The sequence below is a fragment of the Armigeres subalbatus genome, chromosome 3 (genome assembly GCF_024139115.2).
Source record: "Armigeres subalbatus isolate Guangzhou_Male chromosome 3, GZ_Asu_2, whole genome shotgun sequence".
NCBI classification, from domain to species: domain Eukaryota; kingdom Metazoa; phylum Arthropoda; class Insecta; order Diptera; family Culicidae; genus Armigeres; species Armigeres subalbatus.
In genome coordinates this window covers 416,379,179-416,405,915 of record NC_085141.1, presented here as the reverse complement: position 1 = coordinate 416,405,915, position 26,737 = coordinate 416,379,179, and the positions used below count along the sequence as shown (strand labels likewise).

General features: G+C 38.9%; 1 protein-coding gene across 1 annotated transcript in view; it reads left to right on the top strand.

Moving 5' to 3' along the window:
* LOC134224271 (alanine--glyoxylate aminotransferase 2, mitochondrial) overlaps nucleotides 1–26,737 on the top strand; it is a 36,093-nt gene that overhangs the window by 6,045 nt on the left and 3,311 nt on the right. The window contains 6 exon segments of the mRNA XM_062703603.1: nucleotides 25,386–25,686; nucleotides 25,752–25,971; nucleotides 25,973–26,018; nucleotides 26,021–26,236; nucleotides 26,239–26,555; nucleotides 26,615–26,728. Coding sequence (XP_062559587.1) covers nucleotides 25,386–25,686; nucleotides 25,752–25,971; nucleotides 25,973–26,018; nucleotides 26,021–26,236; nucleotides 26,239–26,555; nucleotides 26,615–26,728 — 1,214 coding nt within the window.

Sequence of the window (26,737 nt, the reverse complement as noted above, 5' to 3'; positions counted from 1 at the left end):
CCAAAAACATATGAATTTTAGGTGACATATCTGACATCTGACATTATGACACAAAAGCACATGACGTAAACTAATCAGTATATGTTTTCAAATGATTTAAATATTCCACGGAACCTAAACACAGCACAGTTGGGTCTTGCACAAATGCGAAGCACCGATGATCGGTGCAAATTGAGTATAACCTGTTATACTTCGATTCATATGTCAAGAAGCGGAGATAGCCAAGGGTAACGCAGGCTCTCACTCACGGGTCTATGTTCGATGCTCGTCCTGACTCTCTTTTGTTTAATTAAATTTAAACATTTTGGTTAATACCAATAAATTTTATTCAATTGTTTTTCAGCTCAATACCAAATTTTAAAACGAACTTATCTGCATTTTTAAACAAAGATTAAAACATCGATTTGTCAAGTCTGAGGAGCACTCCCATGCAATCCAACACCACCAACAGCTACCGGAGTATTTACCTATATTAGACACACAAGGATGTTATCGATCATTTAGTAATCTGCTTCGATCATTTAGTAGTTGTCTATAACTTTTCAGAGGCTGAATTCTAAAATGTGTTATACGGTGGACTTCTGATGCGAAGGTTTTTCTATATTACACCTAATATCGATGTTTAAATTCCTTAAGAGAATTCAGTGTAGTTGCAGTAACTTTATCAAATGATAACAAAATTCCAATCATTCAGTATAAGCTACTTTAGTCTATAACTCTATTATCGTATAATTGAAACATCAAACTGTTAGGCGAAGTTGTGAATGAACCTTTGATTGGAAGTCCACCATACTACATTTGAAATCTAACCTCTGGAATGTGTTGAACTCTAAATGATTGAACACAGACTAAATGATCATATAACATCCTTGAATATAGCCTACATGTCTTATAATCAGAAATAATGAAACTTTCATGTTACCAATCTAAGAAAAATTAAATTTCAAACGAAAAATACTATTTTCGGCTAAGAATGTTTTAACGTTTTAATTATCATTTAAAATTGACGCCCTATATCCCTTGCCGGGTGAAATAAAAAGCATCATCCGCCCCATTTTGTTTACTTATACTGACTAATAACTAATAAAAAATGTTATTAACATTTAGTATAAGTTACAAAGCTAGTGCTTTATCTCTGTTATTAGTTAAATTAAAACAACAAACTGTAGGACAGAGGCTGTCGAAAATATTCGCACCAGAGTCCACCATAAAACACGTTTGAAATTTAACCTCTGGAATGAGTCATCGAGAAACTAAATTATCGAACTTAGATTCCTACATGATCATGTTTGGATTGTGAAAAGTTTGATACATTTTCGTGTACAAAATGAAAAATTTTCTCAATCCTTCGAAACTCAGATCTCCCACATAATTCCAGTGCTATTTGAAATCTTCAAAATATGTTGTCACTATATGAATTACATTAATTGGTCTGGCGTAGTCAGATTTAGGACTTGCTCATGAATATTCTTTCAAAAACCACAGAAAGGTATCAAGCGAAAAGGTAGGAATAATACTAAATTAATAATTATAGAAAATCAAACCATTTACTAAAATAATTTGTTTTATTTACAAACTAATTGTTAGACCAATATGTTTACATATACTGTGCCAATATGGATTGGATTGTGGATTTAAATTAAATATTGAAATTGATGTTGCTTTCCTGCACCCAAAACACCTATAGATATTAGGTGACTTATCTGAATAAATTGACACAAAGCACATGACGTAAACTCAATCGTATATTTTTCAACGTCAGATGATTTAAATATCCACGGAACCTAAACACAGCAGCCGGTGCCTTGCGAATGCACAAGCACAGATGATCATCAAATTGCGTATAACCTGTTATACTTCGATCACCAGTCTTTCAAAGTAAAGATAGCTGAGGGGTAACGTTCTATCTCATTCAGAGAGTCCTTTGATCGACGCTCGTTCGCTCTAATTTTTTTTCAAAACATATTTTCTAGTATAATACCAATGAACTTTATAACAATTTTATTTTCTGACTCAACAAATTTTTAAAACAGATTCTCTGCGTTTGTAAACAAAGATTAAAACATCGATTCTAAAATCTAAGGGGAGAGCACTCCCACGCAATCCAACACCACCAACAGATAGCCAAAGTCTACACCTATATATCAGGCTACATATCTACATGTTGTTTGGTCGAAATATTAGACTTTCATTGCCAATCTAAAAGTAAATTAAATTTCGAACCTGAAAATCAACTATTTTCGGTTAAATATGTTTTAACGTTTTAACAACCATTTTAAAATTGACGCCCTATATCCTTGCCGTGAAATAAAAGGCATCATCGCCCCCATTTTGTTTACTCGCTTTCGTCAGGGCCATGCGGTGTGTTGGTGATGCTTCTGCGATATTCATCCGACGGCAAGCAGATGAACGAATCAGTGCCGTTCTCCCCGCCGAAATGTATAACGTCCTCACGCACATCAGCTGCGCTCCCATACGCTGATTGAACGCCGCTGATCGAACTCGTATGTAGGGTATGCGAGCGCATGATAGCAAAATAATAGAAAAAATGGGCCATTCAGGCCTAGAGTTTATCACCTTCATACGAGAGAAACCATGCGACAAAACCAGAGAAAACAGTCACCTCAAACTGGACAACAAAACCTAACCAACGTAGCTCGATACAGCGTACTACTGGTCTCTCGCTCGACAAGACATTTTGAATCTTGTCACATCTTATTTTGTTACGATATGTTGTCGTGTGACGCTCTCCATCACGACTAAGGTTTTGCACAACCAGACGGATTAGAATAGTTATGGTTTTGACAAAAGTTCGTCATGTCACCTTCGAATTTTGTCCGACAAAATTGTTGTCGTTGTCAAGCAAAATGTTGTCATTATGAATTGATGACAAATCCACATTGAAATGGTGTGGTTTCTGGGTTTAGGTTGAAGCCGGCTAATATGCGCATAATAATAATGTGTCAATTTTGGTGATTTTAGTCCTCCTGTTTAACAAAATCCGTCATTTAATTACATATCTAAAATGTTGTTTAAAATCACGAATGGTTTGTAATGATCTATATCCAGAAATCTTTTAAGCGGGCCATTAACACTCGAGAACACAAGCTGTTGTATTTTGAACAACGTAAACCAAAAACATACCACGCTGTACATAGCATGAACAAGCCCGCATAGGCGTTTCAGCAGTACACTTATCACGTAAGCACTTGGAGAGTACTATCATTTTCTTACTCTCCATATAAATAAAAATAATGTAGAAAAAAATTTTTACATGAGGAGGGTTTCGAAAAAACGAAAATGCAGCGTAATAAGTGTACGGCCCCACAACAGTAAATGTATCGAATGTTCTAATTGCCCCTAATGTGGATATTCGCTCAAATAAAATTCCGTATTTCTCTTATACATAAAATATTGCAGTCAAATAAACGTCTATCGAGGCAATTCTACAAACGGTTACCGGTCAGAATCCACTAGTAGTTATTTACGCGGACGTATTACTGCGTAAGTCAAAACCGCTAAATCACAAAACCGCGTAAAACGACTTTATCAAAAATCGCTGTTTCGTTGGCTCCGATTTTTTTTTTTTCAAAACCACGTAGACAAAATCGGTTAAAAAATCGTATTAATCCAAAACCCGCTTGAAAAGCACGAAAACTCAATAAACCGCGTGAAAGCGAGCAAACTTCGTTGCATTAAGCTCATTATTCGACACTGGGGATCTTTCTATGCAAGAGACACTTGTTTCTTTGTTTATATATTAGTGTTACAAATATTTAATATACTTTTGTCCTACTGGTCTCCGAAAGGTCAAGGGGGATAATAAAAATAAATATTAAAATAAAAATCAAAAACTTCTCGGACTTCTCTGAATGTTTTGAAAATCCTCAAATTTTATTTTTTTGCCCCTCAAAATATTATTTTAGCAAAAAAAATCCGAGGGGAGACAAAATAGATTTTAAATTTGTATCGGCCTATTATGACGTAACAACGAAAAATTGAATAAAATTTCTTACTTCTAAACAGAAAATCTGTCAAAGAAAAAAGAAATAATTAATTATAAAGTGCCCTTTTCGGTACGATGGTGTTCAAATTTGTCCGCTGCTATTGCTCCTCCGCAGATGGACAAATAGAAGATGCGATAACTTACTTTCGGACCAATTTGTGTCGTGCACAGAGTCGAAACTGTATCGTTGTCACACTTTTGTCGCAGATGTGTGCTCTAACAAGACATACAACAAAAGCAAATTGTCCGTTGGAAAAGTTGTCATCTGGTCGTGGGGTCCAGTCGTGCGACGAAAACTGGAAGTTGACAAGTTTTTTGACTGACCATGTTTTATGTATCTTGTCAGGTGTCACTGACAAACGCGACAATTCCCAGGCCTTACGTTTAGTAAAGAGAAACGTTATTAATTATTGAACACATTTCTCTTCGTTAAAGGTTACCCAAATAAACACTTGTAGGGCGATCATGGCCTCAGTGGAGACGATGGGTTCTTAATAATATTCATCATTGCATTACTTAACGTTTCTTTACTTGAAGCGACAGGTTGTAATTGTGCCATTATGAATACTAATTGAAAACAATAATTTCTCCAACAAATTGGCTTTCCTACCTATATACTGCCGCCAAAGCGTAACTGTTCCATATCTCATGCAAAATCAATATTGGACGATTATGCTTGCGACGCAGTATAATCAATCATTTGCCTCCAAAAATTTAGATTAATTATTAAGACGAAATGATATTTCATTTCTAGCAAATTCAAAGTTTGTCTATTTGTTAATGCATTAAAACTATCAATTTCAATTATCAAATATATATTTTCTTTCATTGATTCAATAATCTTCCAATATTGGTACTTTTACCTAGCAGAGTGAACTCTGTGGCTTTGAAAAGAAATGAACACATACTAATTTGATAAATGCTGTACGACTTCTGCTTACTCATACCATGTGTGTTCCAATGGTTTGTTGTGATGGCAGTGCCTTCACCCCAGAGGTCAGAAGTTCGAATCTATTGTATTCAGTTGAGAACATTTTGCTATTTTTTATTCCAAAAACAGTTTTTGGCCATAACTCCAGATTGCGATGAGCTATTGATCTAATTAGCAACAAACAATGGGACTGAATTCCGCTCGACTGCAACTTGTTGCGAGCAAATCGGACAATGGGAAGTTCAAAAGATGTGTCTACAAAATTTGTACACATACACACATACACACACACACATACTACATACACATGACACATCACCTCAATTCGTCAGTACGGTCGATCGGTATATAAAATCGGCCCCTCGGCCTCCTATCAAATTTTGTTTTGAAGCAATATTATAGCCTTTACGTACACTTAGTGTACGAGAAGGCAAAAAATCACTTTAATAAAGAAAAAAAGAGAGTCCAACCTTAACTGTGAGGTTTGCCTTCAGTGTGACATATTCGGTTCAATTGAAACGATAGACAACATCGATAGCTTTGTTTTAGTAGATAAATCGTGTAAATAACGTATACTCCCTCCGCTAGCATGTTAGTCCCATCTTTGTTGGCTTTCTTGCTAATACAGGACCACATCATAGGCACACTACATAATTACATGATTATACTTCTTGTTTCTCCTCCGTTGGCACTATATTCCCTATTGAAACACTGCGGATTTGCAGCTTAGTATTCCGTGTTTCAATAATGATTAACTACGAGTCTCAGACAACAAGTTTCTCTTCTTGCATTCGTATATCATGAGGCCAATACAATGATACTTTTTTCCAGGAAACTCGAGAAAGAATTTAGACCAGAACGAAAATTGAACCTAGCCACCCTCAACATTGTCTTGTTTTGTAGTCGTCTCCCTTTTCGATAGGCTAACGAAAGCCCTCATAAAACTACCACTTATACACAATGTAATCAACAAAGTTTTACTCGGCAGATTTTTTATTGGCTTCTATTGCATGCATTTATATCTTAATGTGACAAACATAATGATGTCCAGTGCTCGAGAAAACAAGATTCGGCCACCATAGTGGATAATTTGATTCATATGGATGTATCCCTGTATTTCATTTTTGCATATGATATGACGATTGGGAGGCTCGTCCAACATTTAAGTCTGAACAACACATTGAGAACAGAAACGAGGCGGATTGCGCCACATCAATCATCAGTTAGCGCGTAGACGCAGTTTAAGCTATTTCACAAACGAAGCTGTGTCGTGCTCGTGCAAACTGCCAATGTGGGGTATGTGGAAAGTATTACGCCACTTAACGTTAAATAAATGTTGATTAAATTTTGTTAGTATTTCTAGAGCATTGGAGTGCTGCTGACCTACTGAGGGAGCTATGTACAGTCATAATCATATAATAAATTGAATAAAATAAAATTTAATAAATTTTGGAACCCCGTGACTAAGATAATTTGCTTTTTTTCGGCAGGATTGTGCTGAAATTTGGTACGGCACTTTATCTCATAGCTCCCATTTCCATCCCATCAAAAACAAAGCAATGAAATGGAACTTGATTTGTTTTTTATTTTTGTGATTTTTTTCAGTGGTGAGCACGCGTGTTAGCAAAAGGAAGCGACATGATTGCAATCCATGGTGCTGTATTTCTCTGTTTTGTGATGAGATGAATATATGTTCAGTGAGATGGAAAATGGAACAGTTGCCCTATATATAATTCAATTTTCATTACACATTTATGAACATTACATATATCAGTTGAAATACAAATATCTGCCAGAGTTGTATAACAAAGACAATATAGAAATATGTAGTACAATTGTTTAAATTATTGATACCGTAGTCCGGGGGAATATTGTTCACATTTTTTATTGTTCTGTAAATATTTGCTCTGTTAGTAAAACCACTACACTTTTCATATTTTTAAAAACGAGTACACGTAGAAAGTATAAGGCTGTTGTTTTCGATTATTTGATGATTTTAAGGTAGTAATTACAGTAATATTTCTTGAAAACTTATGTTCAACTTAATTTCTTTTCCCATGCGCGGAACATACTTCCCGGGCAGGAGAAAATAACTCAATCTATATACATAAAAATTAATTTACTTATAATTTTACTATATAATTTACTTATACTTGGGGCCGGAGAAGGTTCTTAAGATGGTTCGAGATTCCTCCCTCCTTCGGAAATGGGGGCTCCTATACAAATGAAACAGAAATTTCTGCATAACTCAAGAACTAATCAGAGAATAAATCAATTTTAGGCGAAGCAAAGTTCGTCGGGTCTACTAGTAATATCGCTGAGACCGGGCCACTATTTGCATGAGGTTCTTAAAAATGCCTAAATTTATATTCATTCGAAAGCTTTCGGCGAGTATATTGAGGATCCGAGTTAAATTCTTCAGAAGATAAACCCCTCGTTAGTTATACACGAAATCATTTTAACGGACGGATTTTGTCTGTTGACTCACCAAACTCATAACTCCAACATTTCTCAACCGAGCTTAGAGATCAGCATATCGTTGGAAAGAGGAAGAGTGTATCCTCAATTTGCAGTAATAAAAATATAAGCAGCCATATTGAATTTGGCCGCCATCTTGGATTTCTTTTTAAAACCAATTTTTCCGCTAGCCAATTTTGAACATTAATACATGGAAATCTTAGCTTATGTTATGCATTGTGTCCAAAAATCTCAGGTGTATGTTTTTTCTATCAAAACTTATGTACGATTTACCAAATTATAAAAAACAATTATTTTCCCCCCTTGCCTTCAGGAAAATAATATTGTTCAGCATCTGTTTCACTGGTTTCCCATGCTAAAATAAATAGAGATATTTAGATGAAATATCAGAGAACTTAATTTGAAGTCAGTCAAGTACAAGACATGAAGACGACCACACAGTTGTGGTCGAAATACTATCTGCAAAGATAACGAAAATTAACTGGTGGTTGGACAGTACTCAATTCGTCTTAGACGTTTAATACATTCCACTAAAAAGGCTTAATATATTTTCTCAAAATTGATTTTGGGACCTTTTAAGAAACGGACACGTTCTGGTGGACCATATGAAGTACATCATTTTTTTCCAGCAATTTTATTTTGAATAGTTGTATTTACCTCCGAAAACCAAGCATTCATTAGAAAATTTGAATTTCCAAGTTTTGTTCAGATCAATGACTTTTTAAGTGATTTTATTGATGTAACATGCTTTTTACACTAATTAATGATTTAGTGAAGTTAAGCGATTTACACGATATGGAAATGCTAATATCATCTTCAAACTTAGACGTACATGTTCTGATAGAATTAGAGACGAAAGTATGAAATGATGAGTTCGTTAGGATACGGCAGGTAAGAAGAATGTTTTATGGAGTCGATTTGAAAGCGAGCGGAGGCAATATTTGTGATGGTATATATCGCACGACCTTCCTTCTGCCAAACTTCCGTAGAGATTCTATACTTCCTCCTCTAATTCTATCATGAACATGTAAGCTAAGATGTAATAACATTTCCATATCAATGCTTTAGTTAAATCATTTGAAGTTCAATATATAAATTATTATCCAACATTTTTATTTACAGAGGCTCATTTTGAGATACTTAGCCTATGCATACAATTCATAACTCTAGGAACTTTTTCAAATAGGCGTAACTGTTGTTTGACCTTGAAATTTGAAATGGCAACTCTCTCAATTCTGCATACTTTGTTCAGCTAACGGTACTACCTGATAGATAGGAATACATTCTTCCTGTTAGGCACATAAGTTCGCCAAAACAGTTTAATTGATGAGCATAGTCGCCGTTCCAAAAATCAAGCTTAGAATCATGTACGCCCATTTGAAAAAAGTTCCTAGAACTAAATTCACTGTTTTAAGCTTAATTTCTTAACATGTCCGTTTTACTCACACTATGTCCATTTCACCCCAATGTACTTTTAAATCGAGATTTTTTCATCCTGATTTTCTATGTCAAAATTCTCTAAATTCGATTTTTCCACTGACTTGACTTCAAGCCTTCGTAGTGCTTCTATTTAAGATTCACGTAAGTGGTTTAAGTCTCAATAGGGAAAGTGGGAGACTTGATCCCCGGGTAGACAGTCACCCCTTTTTATCGAAAACTAAAGATTTTGTTCCAGCGTATTTTTAGTATAGATCCTCTAGACAAATGATCTTAGTGCTGTTTGTAAGTTTTGATCTTCCTAAAGATTTTTTTATTAGCCACGCAAAATTTGAACAACTTTTCAAAACAATGACCAAATGCTTTCATTTTTCACCACGCCATAAATATGCTTGATGATCTACTGATGAAAATGTCAACATTCCATCAATTTTAGGATATTTGGATTTGAAGTTATTTCCTCAATATGTTCTCAGGCTTCTATTTTTTTAGATTTGACAGATTTGAGAAGGGTTGGCAGGAAAAATATTGTGCGTAGATATAATAGAAAAGGGATCAAGTATCCCCAATTTTAAAATTGCATGTGCTGTCGAATCCAATAACAAAAACCGTTCATGTATACGTACAGCAATTCCAAAATTCAGCGTATTTTGAAGGAAAAATATTTTTAAAAATCTGAGGGCACCTTTCGAATTTTATCAAAGCAAGTTCTTGGAGATGGATCAATTTTCCCCAAGTATTTTAAAAGTCGATTTTTGACAGCACTCCAAAAAAATGATTATATCTCAATAACAACAATAATTTAAGAACAGTTAGACATCAGTAAAGTTAAATACTATGTCTTAGAGAGTCTGTTGAAATCGGTATGTTTATTTATTTTTGGCTGTGATACATCGGGAATCAGAAAGGGATCAGATCTCTCAGTCTCCCTACAGTGTTGACAGATTTTGTCACTCCCCGATATTGAAAAAAAAATTGAAAATTTTAGTTATTCTTTTTATTTCCGTAAATAATACCACAAACAACATTGATTTTCATGAAATAACTTTCACCGCCTGGTTTTATTATAAATGTCTTCTGAGTACCTGTGAAGAATTCTGTGAGCATTTCCGACAAGCAATACAGAGTACCGTTGGCACATTTGTCTTTCCAAGTCATAAAATGATTCATATTTGTGAAATGAATTATAAAATGGAAATAAACACCAGCTAGTTTTAAATCTATCTGTCTTCAGAAAACCAATAGTTCGTCAAAATATCCTGGTTTAAATCAAGGAAAATTCATTTTTCTGGTTCGCAGATTGAAAAATAGACTTGATTTCTGAAAAGATGAGACCGATCGACTCAGTTTTTTTACATTATGAATTTTTGACCATTTTAAACCTTTGAACAAACGCTTAAACAAAACATGTTCACTTTCTCTCTTGCTGATTTTCCTGATTGACCCAAGAATTCCCTGATAATTCCCTGATTTTTTCAGCTGGTCGACACCCTGTTGAATAAATGTCGATCCGGACCAAAGGTTATAAACTCCCGGATTTGTTAATTCCGGTCGAAGACACGCATGATTGATCATAATAGATAGAAAAGCGATAAAAAAAAGATAGCCAATGGAAAATGAGAGCATAATACATAAAATCAATTTCTGCTGTCTGACATTTAAGACTCGGAAACTACTGAACCGTGAAATTTGCATACATGAGATTTTTAAAGGGGAAGGTTCTTAAGATGGTTCGAAACTGTCCCTCTTTGGAAAGGGGTTCCATACAAATAAAACAACAATTTCTTCATAAACTCGAGAATTAATCAAGGTGTGTGGAGGTTTGGAAGGAAGACATGTTTCTGTGGTGGCTCGAAACCCCCCCAAGTAACCACGAAGCATTAATTCATGCATGTAATCAATCACAGATCAGCATATTACATGCTAATTCATTAGATCAGTTTACGCTTGTAAAATGCATTTATTCATCGCCTGTCAAGCAACGATACACTAGTTCAGTTACGCAGCGATGCATTACATATTTTTATTTCAACATGTCAAAGTAATAAGGCATTATTTCGGTCGTAAAAGGGCCTTTTTCAACTTTAATGGCTGTATTATTTGCAAGCATATATAGCTCCATGGCTACTTGGGCCTCCTTCTTCTGGAAATGTAGCACAAATGACTGCATAGCGCGAGAACTAATTAGAGAATCAATCAATTTTAGGCGAAACGAAGTTCGTCGGGTCTGCTAGTGTAGAATGAATTTGAGATAATTTTGATGATCAAAAATTCAAACTAGAGTTTTCTGTTTATTAACAAGCCGGTTTCATTCATTCTAACGCAGCGCAGCGCACTCTGGGATTCTTATTAAATTTGCCTATAAACTGGAAAGAGAAATATGAATTATTCAAAGTTCTGAACAAATTACAAAACTTGGAAACAATCATTTTCATTTGATCCTGCAGCTATGGTGATATTACTGGTACACAATGTCGTTAAGGCAGTTAAATTACGTAGAGAATGGAAAGTTTTTCGACATGGATATTATAATATCGATTTTATCACCCCTGGTGAATTTTGGGGTGATAAAACAGGTATGACAAAATTGGAAAAAATATTTTCATTTTTTTGTTCATTCCAAATATAAATCATTTTATGCCTTGCGAAGGCCATACGTGAACGGTACCGTTTTTCTTATCGAAATTGCTTACAGAATATTGCCCAGGTACTCGAAGTCGTTCGTAATAAACTACAGGCGGTGAAAGCTATTTCATGAAAATCAATGTTGTTTTGGTATTATTTACGAAAATAAAAAGAATGACAAATTTTTTGGGGTGATAAATCAGGTCGAAAAGGTAATAAAATCGAGGGTAGACAAAATCGGGGAGTGACAAAATCGGGTCAACACTGTATTTATAACTTCCAAGACTACAAACTAAGAATTGCTATATATGAACCGGTTAATCGCCCGTCATAATCTTTAGCTATTATTAGCAAGAGCCTGTTTGCAATCCAGTAAAGTTCTACCCGCACTATTATTTTTTTCTGCTTCTCCTTTCATGAATCTACGTACCTTTTGGAGCTTGGCTTGGACTTATTTCAATTAAATGATTATTTTTGTCAATTTTTATTACGGTGACTTTAAATGTGTACATTAGCTCGCCATACCTTGACTGTTCCTATAAGCACTTCCATAGTTATTAAATGAGAGCTTCCATTGCATCCCACTGCATAAATTTGTACCTCGTGTGCCGGGCAAGTACAATTGGCACACAATGTTCCTGAGAGTTGAACGTGTTTTCCACCGGTACATATCCTAGATAGGGACGATAATCGAACTCGCCGCCTCCGGATTAGACACCTCTAGATCCCAAGACTAACTGGAGCCCCCCCACCCACAATTTTGTTAATTTTATTTTTTCTCCATTGCTGTCTTTGGTAAGAAAAATATTCGCACGACATGCATCAATGCACACGACGCTCCCATTTGTCTACAAAAAATGCAACGTTCTTTGGCCGGCTTAGTATCAGCACGCCTACGCCGCTTGGTGAGATTGCTTGGATGTAAACAAATTTGACCTTGTCCGTGAATCGCAGCAAGCACTGTACAATTCAACCGGTATCGGCGTATCGGTTTTCACATCGGAGAAGTGAGTTTAATGAATATTAATATGATTACCGTGCACACCTATAGTACTTGTTTTTAATGAATGCAAGTCAAATCTTGATTGCTCACAGATAACAGTGAATAACGTAATGTAAGCTCTCTTTATAGCTGTATTCTGATTCATGAAAAAATAGCAAAGTATGTAATGGAAGGGATTTACATTGTGAAAGTGATTAAAATCGTGTTTATAAATAGAAATAAGTTTATGTTTGTTTTGTCACGATTTAATTACTATTAACCGATTTGCAAGATTTCATCTCAAGTAGATTTCTGTTGCCCTATTTCTTAATACTACAGCAAAAAAATAATGTAATGTCCATCAACGTAATTTGAAATGTACCGAACATTCGATGTAAAGACGAAATTTAGATGTAAAATGACATTCATTTGGATGTGATTCTACATCTCCTTGATATACGCAGGTTCAGATCTATAAGTTTCCATTTCGTTGCAGTTGTGTAATATTCGCATGTCAAAGCGATGAATAATTACACATCATATCAACCCATTAACTCAAAAGTGTTGTGGAAATTACACAACTTTGGATGTGATATGACAATCATTCACTACGCAATATGTATATTGGCAACACTGACCTATCTCGTCTCCTGTCGTCGCTTGCCTAGTGCGCCATTTTTTCTTTGGTTCTCTGTAGTTTTCCTTCGATCAGAGCATAAAATCGATAAAATCTGTCAAATTGTGGTAAATTGATGGGACGACCAGTATTAAAACTCCTTATAGTGACCTGTAAACGAAGCTCTACTACTAATGTAAGTATAACAATCATCGGTCTGAATAATATCCAGGTGAAATTTATACTTATGGTTTCCCTCGAAATTCCATTAGGCAATTCTGAAGAAAATTTCAAATTTCAGCTCAATTTCGTGGATTTATGGAACATCGCTAGACGATACGCTGTTCAGTCGAGGACAAGGTGAGAAGCCCTCGGAGAGCCATTAGAGATGGATCAAAACAAAATAACTGTCCAGCGATGATCCTGTTTCGGACTAGTATCATCTACGATTCGAGTGACAGTAGGTCCATAGGACCAAACATGGATTAAACTATTCCGGGTGTCTGATAGTATCATGCTGCTGCTGACCGACCAAACATTCGTCATTAGAAATTCTCAGTCAATGCTCCGAACCCAAAAAGCCCACCCAATCATGAAAATAATCCGGATGTCGCCAGTGCAATCTCCCGATGCAATATTTTTGCCAACACGGATAAAACACGGTTTTTGCAGCAGACCGAAGGAATTATATATCGTCAAATAAAACGGAAAATTGGTAAGTAGTTGGAAGCATTCTGGAAACAATTTGCAGTTTAGTTGATCAAGATTTTTGGTATTTTATCTGCATGACATTCATTTCTTTATTTTGATCTATTTTGGAAATAATACATTATCATACATCCATATTTTCATTGGAATCCTAGGTAGATTTTAAAAATAATTATAAAGTGAAGCTCAACAGAACTCCAGAAATTTTCAACCGAAATTTAAGAAGATTATCTTCACTATGATAGCTTCTTTAGGAAGATCTATTCATCCATCGATTTTCTAAGCACTGTTCGAAAATAAGCTTCGAAATATCCCGTATTACTTTCTAAAGCATTTTTTTTTCAGGCAAAAAGGCAGTTCAACTCTACCAACTACCTATAGTTCAGAAAAATCGTCAAGTTTTCACCATGCGACATTCTTCTGCTTTAAGAACAAGTTATGCCTCGCTATCGGACGTTTGGCATAGAAGCGTAAATGAGTGAGTATAGTATTTACATAATTGCTCAAGTATTATTCTTCTGATATTCTCTCCAAGTATATTTTAGTCGGATGTATATTGAAGTTTCGTATAAAGTGTGTTTGCCCAATAAATATATTGGGTTTTGATTCAACAATTAAATCCTTCTGCGATAATGGAGTCTTTCTGAGATACTATTTGGAATCTTTGCTCGAGGATTCGAAATTTTATTATATAAATTATATGCGATCTTTGGGTAACGCAATCCTTCAGGAATACTCAATCAGTCCTTTGGTGATTCTCAATGGAATCCTTCGGGATTCACAATTAAATACTTCGGATATATTCACGAAACATCGCTGATATCCAAAGGAATTCTACTTCTTCTTCTTATTAGTATTACAACCCCATTGGGACATGCCGCCTCGCAGACTTAGTGTTCATTCAGCACTTCCACATTTATTATCTGCGAGGTTTCAAAGCCAAGTTACCATTTCTGCATTCGCATATCATGAGGATAACACGGTGATACTGTTATGCCCAGGAAATCGGACAATTCACAAATCAATTGTCTAGACGAATCGAAATTGAACCAGCTATCCTCATCGTAATCTTGCTTTATAGCTGCGCGCCTTACCGCACAGCTAAGGAGGCCTCAATAATTCTTCAGGGGATACTTAATGGAGCTTCTCATAATAATTTTCGGAGATTTTCATTTTCATTTAATTAGCTTACATATAGGTAAGCAGATAACACTGAATCATTAATTTGACGCCAAAATAAACGATGCGAGGTCACTTCTCCATCCGCAGTTGCGTTCCATGCTTAGACAAATCGATTTGTACTTGGTCTGACCACCTAGCTCGCTGCGCTTCACGCCTTTTTGCAGTTGCCGGAACAGTCGAACACCCATCCTTGCAGGGTTGCTCTCCGGCATTCTTGCACATGCCCGCCATCTTACATTTCTAGCTTCAGCTACCTTTTGGATACTGGGTTCGCCGTAGGAGGCTTCTGGAAGGAGTTTAAATGAAATCTAGAAGTTAATCCTTCTGCAGTTACAATAGCTATCCTCCGAAGCGAATCCTTCAAGAGTTCCTGCTAGAATCTTTTCAGGATTTCTACAGGAAGCCTTTCGGGATTTCGACGAGAATCCATTCGGGCTCCGTGGATTGTTTCGGATTCTGACGGAAATTGTGGGATTTCGCAGTCCTTTCAGAGTTCTGAAGATCTTTCAGGATTCTGAAGAGAATCCTTTCGAGGTTCTGAAGAGAATCCTTTGGGGATTCGAGAGGGAATCCTTTCGGGATTCTGAAGAGAATCCTTTCGGGTTCTGAAGAGAATCCCGATTCTGAAGAATCGCGGATTCTGAAGAAATCCTTTGGGATTCTGAAGAGATCCAGATTCTGAAAGTCCTCTCGGAGCTTCTGAAGAGAATCCTTTCAGGTTCGAAGAGAATCCTTTCGAGTTCAGAGAGAATTTCGAGTTCTGAAGAGAGAATCCTTTCAGGATTCTGAAGAGAATCCTTTCGGGATTCTGAAGAGAATCCCGAGTTCTGAAGATCCTTTCGGATTCTGAAGAGAATCCTTTCGGGATTCTGAAGAATCCTTTCGGGAGGTTGAAGATCCTTTCAGTTCTAAGAGAATCCTTTCCGGGATTCTGAAGAGAATCCTTTGGATTCTGAAGAGATCCTTTGGGATTCTGAAGAGATCCTTTCGGATTCTGAAGAGAATCCTTTCGGATTCTGATGAGAATCTTTTAAGTTCTGAAGAGATCCTTGGATTGAAGAGAATCCTTTCGGGATACAGAAGAGAATCCTTTCGGGATTCAGAGAATCCTTTCAGGTTCTAAGAGAATCTTTCGGATTCCTAAGAGTCCTTTCGAGATTCTGAAGAATCCTTTAGAGTTCTGAAGAAAATCCTTTCGGGTTTCTGAGAAAATCCTCTCCAGTTCTGAGAAATCTCTTTCAGGATTCTGAAGAAATCCTTTCGGGATTCTGAAGAGAATCCTTTCAGGATTTAGAAGAGATCCTTTCGGATTCTGAGAGAATCCTTTCAGATTCTGAAGAGAATCGGATTCAGAATTCTTCAAATTCCTCCGGTCTTCCTCTAGTAATTCATCGCGGACTTCCTGAATTCCTCCCGGAGTTCCTCAGGAATTCCCCGAGTTCTCGAGTTCCTCCAGGAATTCCTCCAGGAGTTGCTCCAGAATTCTTCCCGGAGTTCTTCCAAGAATTCCTCCGGGACTTCTCGGGTTCCTCCATGAATTCCTCCCGGGTTCCTCCAGGAATTCCTCAGGTTCCTCCAGGAATTCCTCCCAGGATTCCTCAGGAATTCCTCCAGGTTCCTCCAGGATTCCTCGGGTTCCTCAGAATTCCTTCAGGTTCCTCTGGTCTCGGGTTCCTCAGAATTCCTCCCGGGTTCACTCAGTCTCCCAGAGTCCTCCAGGAATTCCTCCGGGTTCTCCCGAGTTCCTCCGGATTCTCTGGCCTCGTTCCTCCGGGAATTCTCCCGGGTTCCTCGGTTCCTCCAGGAATTCCTCCCGGAGTTCTCAGGATTCCATTCTCAGGAATTCCTCCCGGAGTTCCTCAAAATTCCTCTGGAGTTCCTCCAGAATTCCTCCAGGTTCCTCCAGGAATTCCTCCCGGAGTTCCTCCAGAATTCCAGCCACAGTTCCTCCAGAATTCCTCGAGTTCCTCCAGGAACTCGAGTTCCTCCTACGGTCCTCCAGGAATTCCTCCCGGAGTATCTCCAGGAATTCCTCCAGGAATTCCTCCGGAGGTGAATTCCTCCCGGAGGTCCTCCAGGAATTCCTCCAGGTTCCTCCAGGAATCCTCAGGTTCCTCCAGGAATTCCTTGAGGTTCCTCAGGAATTCCTCCAGGTTCCTCAGAATTTCCCGGAGTTCCTCAGGAATTCCTCCAGTTCTCGGAATTCCTCCCGGAGTTCCTCAGGATTCCTCGGAGTTCCTCAGGAATTCCTCCGGGTTCCTCCAGAATTCCTCCCGGAGTTCCTCCAGGAATTCCTCCGGAGTTCCTCAGGAATTCCTTCAGAGTTCCTCAGGAGTTCCTCCAGGAATTTCTCCCAGAGTTTCTCAAGAATTTCTCCCAGAGTTTCTCCAAGAATTCCTCGGAGTTCCTCCGGAATTCCTCCGGGTTCTCCAGAATTCCTCCAGGTCCTCCAGGATCTCCCGGGTTCTCAGAATTCCTCCAGGTTTCTCCAGAATTCTCCCGGAGCTCTCAGGAATTCTCCCGGAGTTCCTCCAGGAATTCCTCCCGAGTTCCTCAGAAATTCCTCCCGGAGTTCCTCCAGGAATTCCTCCCGGAGTTTCTCCAGGAATTCCTCCCGGAGTTCCTCCGGGGAATTCCTCCCGGAGTTCCTCCAGGAATTCCTCCAGGTTCCTCAGGAATTCCTCCCGGAGTTCCTCCGGAATTCCTCCCGGGTTCCTCCAGGAATTCCTCCCGGAGTTCCTCAGGAATTCCTCCTGGAGTTCCTCAGATTCTCGGAGTTCTCAGGAATTCTCCAGGTTCCTCCAGGAATTCCTCCGGAGTTCCTAGGTCCTCCCGGAGTTCCTCCAGGTTATCCCGGGTTCCTCCAGGAATTCCTCCCGGGTCCTCCCTCGGAGTTCCTCCAGAATTCCTCCGGAGTTCCTCAGGAATTCCTCCCGGGTTCTCAGATCCTCCGGGTTCCTCAGGAATTCCTCCAGGTTCCTCAGGTCCTCCGGTCTCCAGAATTCCTCCCGGAGTTCCTCCAGGAATTCCTCCGGAGTTCCTTTCAGTTCTCGGTTCCTCGATTCCTCTCGAGTTCCTCCAGGAATTCCTTCCGGAGTTCCTCAGGAATTCCTCGGAGTTCCTCAGGAATTCCTCCCGGGTTCCTCCGGAATTCTCCCGGGTTCCTCCAGGAATTTCTCCCAGAGTTTCTCAGGAATTCTCCGGGTTCCTAGGAATTCCTCCCGGAGTTCCTTCAGGAATTCCTCCCGGAGTTCCTCCAGGAATTCCTCCCGGACTTCCTCCAGGAATTTCTTCGGAGTTCCTCCAGGAATTCCTCCCGGGTTCCTCCAGAATTTCTCGGGTTTCTCCAGAATTCCTCCGGAGTTCCTCCAGGAATTCTCCGAGTTCCTCCAGGAATTCCTCCCGGAGTTCCTCCAGGAATTCCTCCCGGAGTTCCTCCAGGAATTCCTCCCAGAGTTCCTCCAGGAATTCCTCCCGGAGTTCTTCCCGGAGTTCCTCCAGCTCCTCCAGGAATTCCTCCCGGAGTTTCTCCAGGATTCCTCCCGGAGTTCCTCCAGGAATTCCTCGGAGTTCCTCCAGTTCTTCCAGGAATTCCTTCCGGAGTTCCTCCAGGAATTCCTCCAGGTTCCTTCAGAAATTTCTCCAAGAATTCCTCCCGAAGTTCCTCCAGGAATTCCTCTAAGATTTCCTCCAGGAATTCCTCCGGAGTTCCTCAGGAATTCTCCGGAGTCCTCCAGGAATTCCTCCCGAATTCCTCCAGAGTTCCTCCAGGAGTTCCTCCGGGAATACCTCCAGTTCCCAGATTCCTCCTAGAGTTCCTCAGGTTCCTCAAGGAATTCCTCCCAGTTCCACAAGAATTCCTCCGGATTTCCTCTAGAATTCCTTTGAGTTCCTCAAAGAATTCCTCCCGGAGTTCCTCCAGGAATCCTCCGTAGTTCCTTCAGAATTCCTTCCGAAGTTCCTCCAGGAATTCCTCCATAGTTCCTCTCAGAGTTCCTCAAAAATTCCTCCAGGCTCTTCAAGTAGATTCCTCGGAATACCTTCCGAAGTCCCTCGAAGAATTCCTCCGAAGTTCCTCCAGGAATTCCTGTCAAGTTCCTCAGAATTCCTCGGAGTTCCTTCAAGAATCCCTCCTAAAATTCCTCCCGAAATTCGTCCCCTCCAGAAACTTCTCCCAAAGATCTTCAGGAATTCCTCGAAGTTCCTCCAGAATTCCTCCGGAGTTCCTCTAGGACTTCCTCTCGTAGCTCTTTCTGAATTCTCCTGAGTTGCTCTAAGAATTCCTTCGACGTTCTTCCAGGAATTCTTCCGGGAGTCTCAAGGAAATTCTCCGCTAGTTTCATTAGGTATTTATCCGAGTTCCTTTAGAAATTCCTAAATTTCTCGCACTTCCTCCTCTGGAGCTACCCAGAAATTTATCCTAGATCACTCCAGGAATTCTCCAGGTTCTCGAAGAAAATCCTCCTGAGTTCCTCCAGGAATTCCTTCGTCAGTCCCTTAATGAAATCCTTCTTAAGTTTCACTAAGATTCCTCCGGAAGTTCCTCCAAAAGTTCCTCAGGAGTTCTTCAGAAATTCCTTAGGGTGTTCCTCTGGAAATTCCTCTGAGAAGTCCTCCAGAAATTGCTCTGGAAGTTCCACCAGGAATTCTCTGGAAGTTCCGGAATTCCTCCAAGCTCCTCTAGGAGTTTGTCCTGAATTCCTCCGGAGTTTCTCCAGGCATTCCTCGAGTTCCTCTGATTTCCTTCAACGCTTCCAGGAATTTCTCGATAGTTCCTCCGAATTCTTCCAAAGTTTCTCCAGAGACTCTTCCGACAGTTCCTTCGGAAGTCTCTCCAGAGTTCCTTCAAAATTCCTCCGGATTTCTCCAGGATTTCCTTCAGAATTCCTCCAGGAATTCCTCAGGGTTCCTCAGATGTTACTCCAGGAATTCCTTGACAGTTCCTCCAGGAACTCCTCCGAAGTTCTCCGAAGTTCCAGAATTTTCCAGGAGTTCTTTTGGTAGTCCTTCAAGAGTTCCTTCAGGAATCTCTCCGGGAGTTCCTTCAGGATTTCCTTCGGATTTCTCAGGAATTATTCCGGGTGTTCTTTAAGGAATTCCCTCAGAGTTGCTCGGGAATTTCTTCGGCAATTCCAGGAATTCCTCCGAGAGTTTCTCAGAGTTCCTCCGGCAGTTCCTCAAGGAATTCCTCCAGAGTTTCTCCAGAAATTCCTAGCAGTTCCGGAAATATTCCGGGAGTTCCACTAGAAATTCCTCCGAGAGTTCCTCCAGGATTTCCTCCGGGAGTTCCTCCAGGAGTTCCTTCGTGAGTTCCTCCAGGAATTCCTCCGGCAGTTTTCCAGCAATTTCCGGCAGTTTCCTTCCCGATTCCTTCGGACTAGAATGATTCGTTTCAGACCTTCAGACTATTGAATGATTCCTGTCAGAAGGACTCCTCCAGTTCCCTGAAGGATTCTCTTAGGAGTCTCAGAACGATTACCTTTAGAATTTCAAAAAATTCGTACTCGAAAAGATTCCTTCTCAGACTTGCAGATACCTTTCAGGATCTCAGAGGTTTCCTTTCGGATACCCAGGAGGATTCTCTACGGAATCTTATAGGATCTCTTTAGAATAACAGAAGGATTCCTTTTGACTACACACTAATTGCTGGCTGTACGGATTTTGCCGAGCTGCAGAAATAAAACTGAGTGTGTTTTACCAGAAGGATTTCTTTCGGACTCCCAAGGAATTTCCTTTGGAATCTTAGAAGGATTTGCTTAGGAATCATAAAAGGAGTATGACCGTATGAGAATACGTTTTGGAATCGCAGAAGGATCACCCGGCTTGGAATCTCTGATTAAGTAATTTCTGAATCTCAGAAGGATTCCTTTCGGTATTTCAGAAGGACTTCTTTCGGAATCCCAGATGGATTCTTTTTGGAATCGCAGTAGGACTCCCTTGGGGCTTTCAGAAGACATCCTTTTGAAATCTCAGAAGGATTAGTTTGTAATTCCAGAAGAATCCTTTTGAACTCCCAAAAATTTCGTTTGAAATCACAGAATTATTCCTTCGGATTCTCTGAAGATTCCATATATAAGAATATGCTATTAGAATCGAATGGATTCTTTAGGAATCCTCAAATAATTTTCTTCGGAATCTTGGTGAGGTCTATCCAGAATCCAGAAGCATCTACAAATTTCAAAAGGATCCCGGTCGAATCTCCGAAAATCCATATTTATTCTTGAGAATGTTCCATCGGAATCTGTGCATTTTATCAGATCCGAATTTACTTCTGAAAACCACAGTTTTTTTCAGTCTCAAAAGAATTTATTAAGTTCCCAGACAGATTATCGTTTGGAATACCAGAATATTTTCCTTTAGGTCGTTAAAGGGCTCATATTGGCATTTCTTTTGGGTCGCAGTAAGATCTTCTGCGGAATTCGTCTGGAACTTATTTATCTACATTATCTCACTAAACCTACAGCGCCGATTAAAACATAACTAATCAGCTGGGATCACAGCCCTAACTGATCCATTCTGGGTTGTACCTATTACTATGTTAACCCGCATACTACCTGCTAAACATTTAATTTTTTCCAGCAGTTTTGAAAACGGCTCCGAACGCCGACGCCGTTGGGTCGCTTTGTTCAACATCTCTCTGCGAAAGGAATTCAGCAGATTATGGTTCGTGGTCTGCAGATCGATGGTACTGGATCCATTTCTTCAAACTGTATCGTCGTTGCATTTGACCTATTGAAGGCGACGAATACTGGGCAACCAGGTAACCGGTTATATAGAGCTAGAACCAGTATAAAACTTGATGCCTCTGTGATCTCGTCATATTATATCGCACGTACGCTAATTAATTTTTTCGTTTAAATCCATACGGTTGCCTGAAAATGCGCTTCGTGGTAGATCTGCTCCAGAACATGCTGATGTTGTATATGATAGGTATGTCAACATCATAATATATTACCTAAATATACGAAACTTAAAAAATCGATATAATTTATTGAAGTTAACCACGAGAGAAAACTCAATGATAACAATACCGTATATGAACCTCCTAATATTTACGTAGCTTTATTTCACATCGCCTCGATTACATCGAATATTTTTACATCATTATTACATCGCTTCTGATATTACAGCAAGCTCTGGTACATCATAATGTAATATTCAACAACCGATGATTCCACGGGTTGCATCGATTTCAGTGTAATATTCAACAACTTTTTTTGCTGTGTAGGTATCTTAGAAGCAAGAGATGAAGAATGTGAAAAGATACACTACATATTTTCTTCATGTGCATATTTCGATCGCACTCGATTTAGATTAACTTTCGCTTCACACGATAAAATTGATTTCATGCTGCCTGTTTGAGAAAATATCGTAGATTGCCTCTAATCAGTTGTTCCGTGGACAATGGACATGGATCCAAAGGAGGCATTACATCAATAAACACGCTACCCTAGGTATCGGCAGTGATAAGTATGATGAATCAATTGTAAAAAAAAAGAAACTCGGTGAACCCGCGACGCTTAAATAAATAGAAACATTTGTAAAACTTTGACCTCTCTAACTGATAATAATTATTATCAATCTCTTAATGGTACTGAAGTGCTTGGGGTGCAGTACCAATTATTTATAAGGCGTGAGTTTATTTAATGAACTCTACGTTTTGCTGATAATATAATACTCGACATGTGTATTATTTTGTATTTGTATATTTATAGAATGTTTGATTGAAAGCGAAGTACTGTTAATATTAGGGAGCATCCATAAATTACGTAACGCTTAAAGGGGGAGGGGGGTTGCCAAAAGTGACAATCCATACAAAAATTTTGGATGCTTCATACAAAAAGTTTGACGAAGGGGAGAGGGGGTTGAAAATGGCCCATTTTGCGTTACGTAATTAATGGATCTTCCCGTACATACTTTTTAGGATATCCCCATTAGCGAAGTAAACCATTAGGGAAAACACCAATTTTGTACAGGCTAAAACGGCTTAAACGCGTCAATTGTAGCAACCATGAAACTGTTATGTTTGTAATGCATGCACCTACATAAGAGCGTGTTAAACCTGTTCGGCTTTTGGCGAGCTGAATTGGCACTCTAACCCAATTTTAGTCCGTGCGTCACTCACTGTGGGGCGCCCGTAAAGATTATAATGAGATTCAAGACGAATCAGAAGGGGGCACAAGTGCACAAAGGTCAGCGTACAAAAATGTAAAAACGCAAATGAACTTATCTCCTTACAATTCAATGTTTTGACAAAATGCTTGACCGCTGATAATAGAACATAAAATAAATTCAGAACATCGAAGAAACTGTATGATAGTAACAAAAGACGTATCAGCAAAATAAATGGTGCAATCATATATTATATTGTAGTCAATGGCGCTTGAGCAGTTAAAAATTGGCCAGGTCTGACTATGAGCGAAAAATTTAGAATCAAAATACTAATTTCAAATTCTGTAAAAGAAAAATGACTTTTTGTCACCTATACTCATTCAATTTGCTCCCAACATGTTGCGTTCGACATAATATTTTACATGAATATGAACGAACGCAAAAATTAGATTTGTTGAAGTTGATGATGCGAAATAAACAATAATTCACCGGTTGTCATGGGCAAAGTCCTGTACGTAAGAGTAACGACATGTGCCGCATTTGACAGCTCTAGCGCTCCTGCTCGTTTGGAACACGATTTTGTATGGGAATGACAGATGAATCTTGTTCCAATTCTGACAATGAATGTCGACACTTTGTATTACACCCACTTTAGCCATGGGATCAGTTTTGAGTATCTCAGGTGATCGGCGATCGGCCTCCTCTGGGGCTTTATTTTTAGGTGATTGTAGGTGATGATCCTGATCCTAGGTGTCCTAACTAGCACTTGGTGTTCGAAGTGCAGGAACTAGCGTTTCAACTGGTTATAGTACGTGATCAGTCGTGTATTTCATGGGTGTCGTTGCATTTATCTTCACCCCGCGAGCGGATGGCAATTTTGAAGATGATATAAATCGCACGACCTTTCTTCTGTCTAGCTTGCGTATAAAAAGGAAGGGAAGAGTAATCAACAATAGAGATATAACTGTTAGACACATATTTTGATAGTCATCGGAAGTGAACAACCAGGCGTATCGGTTGAGGATTTCTATGAGTATTTTAGGATTTCGTACAAGAACTGTGCCTTCTATAAAAAGTTGAAAATGATAGCATTTTGGTACAACTTTGTTATACACAAATGCAAAAAAAAGTGTGGCAGATTGAGTTCAATTCATGGACGTACGGTACATGTACAATGTCGATGGAAAAATTCCATTATCGGATTTGACTAAAATAATGATTTCATGTATACCACCACTTAGCGACCAAGCTCTGAACTAATCAACACCTCATGTCAATGCACACGCCTTCCTGTTTAACCTTTTTGAAAAGGTGCAGTTCAAAATGGGTAGGATTTTCAGATATAAAATAATAATGAAAATCCCTCTTTGTACCCTTTTTCACGAAAACCCCTCTATGCGAGGTAACCCACTAATAATAATCAATCTTAGGTAACGTCCTGAAATATGATTAAATTATTTTTCGAAACTGCCCAAAAAATCGAAGATTGGCCAAACAATACAAAAGTTATAGCAATTTCAATTTGGGTCAATAGACCAAGAGCACAGCCAGTAGATGAAAATAGCTCAATAATATCAAATTTGATAAGATATCAAATGGAATATGGACATGATTGATATAAGAGATAAAGATCAGACGATAATATCAAAATTTTCACTAAAATATCATCAGAAGATCAGTTATATTTGTAATAAGTGATCATATCATGTGCCATTAGTTTGTTCTTATCCATAGCATATCTTGATATTTTGATATTTTCGGTGCATATTTTTGATATTGGTGCTTGTTCTTTTATCTCTTATATCAATCAAGTCCATATCATGTTTTGTTATTCTGTTCATGCCTTCGGGAGACAACGTTTTTTTGAGCACCAACAGATGGGTAATCAATAATTTTAATAGTGATATTGAATAATTTAACTTTTAACTACTCTTAGACAAGTATTCTATTTTATTGACAAAAAACTATTTGAATTTCGAAAAATTGTACTAACAAACAGTACCTTAAAACAGTACCTCGTCTAGCGACAGGAGGTTGGATAGTGTGAAACCTTTCTGCCGTAATCTGAGAAAGTAACGTAAGCGCCAAATTACAACATGTTTGTTTTCCATTTTTCTGTCAAAGAGCTCGATGAGTACTAATCGATAGCACCATTTTTAAAAAATGGCGTTTACGCCACTTTTTTAGATTACGGTAGCTTTGGTCACAAATGTATATTTAATTTCTGAACGATTCAATTTGTTATTCGCAAAATAAAAAGTAAATTACGTGAGGAATACTGATATTCTGATTCAAACATCTTCCCTAGCTGCAGCGTCAACTTCGGGTAATGTCATCCGAAGATGCCTTTCAACGCAAACTAGTACTAGTTTGCAGGAAAGTCCTGAACTACCAAAAACCAACCAAGAATGCAATGTCTACGATAAACATAGCTACGAGAAAATAACCTCAATGCGCAAGAAGTATCTCACCCCGAACGTAACATCCTACTACAAAAAGCCACTGCTTATTCATAAGGGAAACATGCAGTGGCTGTTCGATCACGAAGGGCGCCGATATTTGGACATGTTCGGAGGAATTGTCACTGTATCTGTTGGACACTGCCATCCGTAAGACCTTTTTCGTTGGTGACATAAATTATAATCTCTAACATGTTGAAACTCATTTTTTTTAGGAAAGTCAATGCAGCATTGGAAGAGCAGATGAATAATCTATGGCACACCACCAACATCTACATGCATCCGAAAGTTCACGAGTACGCCGAAAAATTGCTATCGAAACTTCCAGCGGATTTGGACAATGTGTACTTTGTGAATTCCGGCTCCGAGGCCAATGATTTGGCAATGTTGATGGCACGATTGTACACCGGAAACAATGAAATTATCAGTTTTCGTAAACTGTGGTGCTTCACCATCGATGGGTCTGACTGCTTCCACGTGGAGATACCCTTGCCTGGTGTTAGTAACGGCATAGTCCACGCTATGAACCCTGATCCATACACAGGATCTGGGGTGGTAGAAATAAAAGTTCGCCGGTTCAAACGACGCGTCACTGGCGTGCCCGCGGATCAATGCGCCAGTGCGCGGTATTACGAACAGTTGGAAGATCTTCAAGTATTCGTTACCACGAGGTAAGGTAGCACTATGTTCGCCGAGTCAATTCAGGAGTTGGTGGAACCGTTCAATATCCCAGAGGATATATCAAAAAAGCGGCGGAGTTGGTGCGCGCCAACGGAGGTCTCTTTGTGGCGGATGAAGTACAGTCTGGATTCGCCCGAACGGGTGAGCACTATTGGGGCTTCGAGAGTCACGACATTGTGCCCGACATCGTAACGATGGCTAAGGGCATTGGAAATGGATTCCCGATTGGAGCAGTGGTTACCTCACGCAAAGTCGCGGAAACATTATCGCAAGCGTTGCACTTCAATACATATGGGGGAAACGCACTAGCTAGTGCGGTTGGTATTGCCGTGTTGGATGTAAGAAATTTGAATGCTTTTGGCGCGTAATAAGAGAACTTATAGAATTTGTTTTTTAGGTAATTGACGAAGAAGGGTTGCAACAGAATGCTCGGAATGTTGGAACGTACCTACTCAAAGGATTAGATAAACTAAGGGACAAATATGATGTCATCGGAGATGTTCGAGGAATGGTAATATAT